We start from the raw sequence: 6,628 nt of genomic DNA, 5'->3' as shown, positions 1-6,628 counted from the left end.
CTTTTTTTAAATGCAGATTTCTTTACAATTTCAGTTTACATTCATTATTTGAAATGCTTCATACATAATATATGGACATACTTACATTCATACATGAAAACTTCGACTTTTTTTTGGAAAACATTAATATATTTATTTTTTGTAAAATTTAATTGAAGATTAATTAAATCTAAAAAATTACTTACAGATCACTATGGTTAAGTATGTATACACGTCTCAATTTGGAAAAAGTAGCATTGTAAGCTAGTGATCCAATTATAATTTCTTATGGAATATACATACATACATATAATACGATATACATATATTATTTTTACTACTTATCAAACTATTTGAAAACTTTTAATTTAGAATTTAGCTATGCATTCACATGGACATACCTGTAGCTTAAAGCATTTTCACTAATGTGATTAGTTAAAAATATAAATATTTATACATATGTATGACATTAGATACATGATAAATGTCTGTGAAGTAACAGCATTGCATTTCTCTCGGTCTTATACCATACGTAATTAGCGAATGTACATTTGTAAACACCTTTCTGGAGAACTTCTCACAATCACTTATATATTTTCGGACATTTAAGCAGTTGATTGTCTAAAACGTTCAAAATGTTATTCTAACTATTCAAAACATATTTCCTTAATTTCTCTTTTGTTGTTTACCATAGATGTACATAGTTTCTAGCATTGGCTGTAGTCTGCCAGTGTGAAGAAAGCATAGATGAGAATAAACCTGTTAAGTGCTTTTTCGCGTTACTGAATATTTTTCTTACTAAAGAAAGTAAATGTCCAATTATTTTCTATTTATTAATATTTTTAAAACTAAAACTTATCATGATTTATCACGAAATAAAAAACATTTGATTATAAATTATTTGCGAGAATGTTTAATATATTTTCCAAATCCAAAGAGTGTTACAAAGAACTTCGAAATTGTCACTGAACTATTTTTGATAACTGTAAATATTAAGGAAATAGTATTTGTCTTTAGTGTTTTACATACTTATACATATACATATGTAGATTCATAAATATGCATCATGTTCATATGTATAATACATGTCATATACAAATGCTGGCATGTTCACGTAGTTCAGTAAATCTGTTAAAAGGAATTCCCGCCATTACGACGGTAAGAATGAATTAGTGAATTGTGCTACCGAAATCATATATTACAAGTAACTAAGGAATTCACGACACTAAGGTATTCCAAGGGATCAGTTGTTGCTGAGGGAGAACGAGAGTATTATAAATAGGAGAAAAACAAGGTTTTAAGAGGTCAAAATAGATAATTTAATTTAATAAATTATAAATTTAAACTCAAAAAGGTAATTTTTAACTTCCAAGAATCAAACCCAATTACCATTGACTCAGAGCTGGATGAGAAAAAAATCCGTGAAAAAATTGTAACTTGATTATACAGTTGAACTTCCATAACGCGAAATCTTGAACTGGCAATTGAAGTCAAATTTCATGCAAATTTCTTCCATAAATCGAACTTTTAGACCAAGGCATAATACAAAATTTAACTCTCGAGCCAACATTTGAAATCGTATAGAGGCGAACGAAAATTACAATTATGGATTGCATAAATGATGTAACAAATGCATGGGATACAGATGTCAAGAGCCAAAAAATAACAAACTGCAACAAATAAATTAAAAATCTATATTTTAGAGCTTTTTGAAAAATTTTGTGTTTTAATGAAACTTTCTATAACTCGAAGTTTTTCTGTGGGTTATGGTGATTTAAGTTAGGCAAGTTCAACTGTATTTAGAAATGTAAAGAAATTTTAAAATAAAGTGTTTAAAAAAATTAATATTTAAACAAAATGTGTTTTTAATTATGCACGGTACGCAACATAGTAATTATAAATAAGTAGTTTGTAAGTAGTGAGATAGCTGAAAGTACTGAAATAGGTTGTGAACTCTCTAGTGAATAATGTTAACTGGTTACAACCAATGATAATCGGGTGGGTAACAGTGGTGGTTACCAATAGCTAGTGAACTCACTAGTGTTTCACTGTTTCCAAAAAAGTTCAAAGGTTTTGTTGCTATATTTGTAACTTGCATTCTGACTTTTAAAACAAAATAAGCTCAAAGTGTTTAAAATTCAAAAGATTAAAACAATTCGCACATTGAACGTGAATAGTATCATAACTCAAAAATAAAACACGATTTTTAGGTGGAGTATGCAGAAATGTGGGTAATATCATTGTCCATATTGTGTAAAAATTGCGTAGAAAAATAAACAGTCGAGATAAGAATGTATCGTTATTCCACTTGTTTTTGTCGCATCATTTTTAAACACATCTCAGTTGGCCAGAATTGTCATGAGTAAAAGTTTGATTTTTTTTTTCAGGAAGAACGACGTATTTTGTGTTATAACGATATTGGTGCAAATGTAATTAAATTTTTCATGTTGATTTTTCTCAGCAATAACGACATGTTCAACTTATGACGTCTAAATTTATATATGTACATATATTTTTAACAAATAATTCAAATAAATCATAATTCAAAATGGATTGAACACTTTAAACCCCTCTCATTAAAATCGACTTTTCTGATTAATGACACTATTCATATAAATGAGAGATTTATTCTGGTTCGTAACTTTTATGGCACGAAGTAATAACCTCATAGAGTTTCAAACTCTTTCCATAGAGCCTATATTATTTCTTGAACATTTCCTTTCATTTAATATGTTACAAAAATGTTATAATTACCTTGTTGTGTCAATACCTCATATATTGTATGTAATCCTATTTTTCAGAATACATCAACAAATTTTCCAGGAATGGAACATACTTACAGATGCATCTAGATGATGCTTATTTTAATGAATATACAAATGTACATCCCCACATATATGTATAAGGGATCACTGCAAAGCTGTGTTGGCACATTTGATTGGGTTTCAAGGGAAAGTATAATATCTTGTGGCCAAATATGGGTTATGTATAATCAACCTATGCAATGGATCATACATACATAAATAGATACATGTCGGTATGTCTCTGAATTCTAAGTTTAATAAATGGATGTTATCATAGCATATGCATAATCATGTACATACATGTGTATTTATAATAAAAATAACAGATTAATAGATACATGTTATAATTAAAATTACGCTCGGTGAACTTGAATTTGTTTATTCCTTAACATAAACTTATACTTTATTTCGTTTAAAACGTTTTTGTTTTTGTGTTTAATAAAATAAAGCAAGTCCGGCCTATCATTTTTTGTCACTATCAATCTTGTTTTTGTCCAGCGAGGAGGACACCATACCTCCACTATTTGAGGGATATAATTTATCTAAATAGTTGAGTGATTCATTGAGAAAAGTCTGAAATTTGTTAAATTACTTTGTTAGAGTGCTGTTGAATTATTTTTATATTTTTATTGCAATGATAGTTAGTTACCTGGAAAGCATGCAGAACTGCCATTATAGCTGGAGATCCAAACCCATGAGTAATTAGAGAGAAGTGCGTGAGGTGACGCTGCATTGATGGTTCGAGTAAGTGCTGTGATCTCGTGCCATATTGTGTTGTACGATCTTGGCTAAGTACTTGCATTAGTTCCTTTGTAATCTATACAATACATATAAGTAGCACTCATTAGAATATATTTAATAAATAAATATAAAAGGGTGGTAAATAAAAAATAATAGCGATTAAGCTTCTCATTTTGCAAATCAAAATATAACACGAGATATGTATGTATGTACATATGTACATCATTGTATTATATATTAGGAGCCCCAGAAGATTTCAATTTGACAATTATAATTTTTAATTTAACAACTGAGAGTAAGAAGCATTTTATGCACCATTTAAAATTGTGAAATTACCTGCTGGGAATGAATAAGTAGTTCTTTTCTGCGATATGATTCTTGGGGCTCTGTTTGATGTCTAATGACGTATTCGGCTAACTGACGAGCTGGAAATTCAGTTTCACAAACGAAATGAAAATCTTTTGCCAGATGAGTAGCTTCCCCTTCTACTAACGACGTGAGTAGTGTAACATTGGCAGCCTTTCGTCTTCCCGCAGGTAAATTTAAACCAATTTTTTCAAGCTTTTCTCTTAGTAGGCGTCCGCCGTTCTTGCTCTTAGCTCTATTAGAGTTAAATAAAAAAAATATAATTATATGTAAGTACAGTGGAACTTCTCTAACTCGAATCACCATAATCAACAAAAAAACTTCGAGTTAGAGAGAGTTCGAATTACAGAAATTTTCATTAAAACATAAATTTTTCAAAAAGCTGTAAAATACCACACAGTTTTTGTTATTTACTTCGCAAAAAGTTTTATTTAAATACATTAAAACATGTAAAACACGAAGAATCATACTCATTGTTATGCCTAAGTTTTACTCGATTTATATCTAAATAAAATAAAGATCTTCGACTTATGGAAGTTCCACTGTATTTAAAAAAATATTTTAGTTACTAACCTTCGAAGAACTCCACCAAGTAGAGAAGCATTTAAGCATTCTGGAGGTGATAACCTTCGTTGAACTTCAGCTATTGTTACTTTGTATTTGGACGTACTGGAAAGAAGACTAAGTCGTCCAGGAACAGCGCAAAATACCTCACTGGGTGAACCAGATCCAATATTACCCAGCTCTTTCCCACTTTTAATACCTTTAATAAGAAATAAAGAAAACAGTTAACTTAAAATAATAACCTTTAGTAGTAATGTAGCTATTTTAAAAGGCATATATTTTTAGACTCATATTTCATTAGTAACATTTATACTCTTATGTTGCACAGAGTATAATAGTTTTGTTCGCCTAACGATTGTTTGTGCTAACTAAAACTAAATAAAAAAGTTATATATATGGTTATTTACAGTGATTCCGTATAATCGGACACCATTTTATGAAAGTAATTGTGCCATATTACTACTTACATAGAAATCAACTATATCTAATTTTTTTTGCATTTAAACATAGTTCACCTTTTTATCTAACTGATAAAATAACAAAAAATTTACATTTAATTTTATAACCTTTTTTTTGGTGAAATACTAAAATAAGTAAAAACAATTAATTAATATTAAGTTGCAAATCATTTGCTTCCAAAACAGCTTGGAAACGCCTTTGGAATGATATAACGAAGTTTTGCCACACTTCCCGATAAATGGGATTCCAGATTTCTAATAAAACCTCTTTCATCTGATTAATATTATTATATTTGGTTTTGTAGACTTTCCTGGCCAACTCTTCCCAAAGATTCACAACTAAATTGAGGTCGGGTTTCTGTGCAGTTGTTTCAAGTTGTTTTAGGCAGTTGTGAATCAACCAAAACTTTTCTATGTCTGAAATATGCTTTTAATCATTGTCCTGGATGAAAGCCAATTTCTTGGCAATCCCCAATTCCTCTGCAATATGCTTAATATTTTGCTTTAAAATATTAAGGTAGGCAATATTATTGATTTTATTATTGATAAAATTTAAATTGCTTACTCCTGCACTTGACATGTAGGCCCAAACCATGGGCCTTCATATTTTTCTGAGTAAATACAGTCTTTGGCTTATGTCACACAAATATTTGTTTATACGATATGTACAAATTAAATTGGCATCTATGAGTGAATAACCTTAAAAGGAATGTAAAATACAAAGTTTTTTATTTACTTATACCCTTGAATTACTTAATTCTAAAAATATGGTGTTTTCACTAAGCAAACCACACTCCACAGTTTTTGTTTTTATGGCTTATAAATAGTGTCCGACCAATACCTAATTTTTGGCCGAAGCCAATGCCGATTCTTTCATGAACAAATTTACTTAGTAAACTAATAAAATCACAAAATTAGTAAAAAATCAGCTCATATGGAGGTGTTTTTTTAATTCAATTAATATTCAGAATTAATAACTTATTTTTATAATATATAGATAGAAAAAAATACTTTTTTTCTTAAAACAAGACGTAGCAACAGCAATATAGCTTTTTTCCTTTATGGACAGAAAGAAAGCTTTTTTGGGAGGATCTTTTACACACACTTCATAGTCCAAATGATTATTAGCTGTTCCTGTCCTGTCTAAAGAGATACTTTTAAAAATATACTGTCCCAGTTTTTTGCCAATAGAATCAAGGTTTTCTATAAGAGTGACATTATGAAATTATCTTCAAAACCTCAACAAATTGTTGAACAAAACTGTGTATATTTCATAAATCAGATCATTCTACATAAATAATATATTGAATAATTTAATACAAAAATAATGAAGTTCTTTATACCAGACTTAATATTATCATCGTGTGGATTGTTTGGTTTATACTACGTTCGGACCGAGATTGAAAACACAATTTTTTGATTGTGGAACCAAAGTCGTTCTGATCGATTTTGTTTTCGATGCGTTTTCACTGACAATTCACAAATTTATTTGTTTGTTAGCATTTTTATACTCCCGCAACCTGTTGTTAAGAGAGTGAGTTTAGTTCTCATTTTGTTTGTAAGTCATAAAACAACGAGTTAGATATATGATCAGGATGACGAGACGAGTTAAAACCCGTCCGTACAAGCCATAACTTGAGTAAAACTTATGATATATTAATGAAACTTCAGGAATTACCATATCTTTCATATACTATATATAATATAATGATTTTT

The 6,628-nt window shown here is 29.3% G+C and overlaps 1 protein-coding gene across 7 annotated transcripts in view; it reads right to left on the bottom strand.

Annotated features, from left to right (window-relative positions):
• Positions 1 to 689: 689 nt before the first annotated feature.
• Positions 690 to 6,628, bottom strand: part of LOC105219613 (transcription factor AP-2-epsilon) — a 93,992-nt gene continuing 88,053 nt past the window's right edge. For all 7 annotated transcript variants that reach the window (XM_029045192.2, XM_029045193.2, XM_011195878.3 and 4 more), the window contains 4 exons: positions 4,464 to 4,653; positions 3,861 to 4,125; positions 3,433 to 3,600; positions 690 to 3,356 (listed from right to left, as the gene is read on the bottom strand). In XM_029045192.2, the coding sequence (XP_028901025.1) occupies positions 3,246 to 3,356; positions 3,433 to 3,600; positions 3,861 to 4,125; positions 4,464 to 4,653 (734 nt within the window). In that variant the 3' untranslated portion in view covers positions 690 to 3,245. The remainder of the gene's footprint in view (positions 3,357 to 3,432; positions 3,601 to 3,860; positions 4,126 to 4,463; positions 4,654 to 6,628) is intronic.

Source organism: Zeugodacus cucurbitae, chromosome 4 (assembly GCF_028554725.1).
Source record: "Zeugodacus cucurbitae isolate PBARC_wt_2022May chromosome 4, idZeuCucr1.2, whole genome shotgun sequence".
Taxonomy (NCBI): domain Eukaryota; kingdom Metazoa; phylum Arthropoda; class Insecta; order Diptera; family Tephritidae; genus Zeugodacus; species Zeugodacus cucurbitae.
The sequence above is the reverse complement of the archived record's forward strand: the minus strand, read 5'-3'. Positions and strand labels throughout refer to the sequence as shown.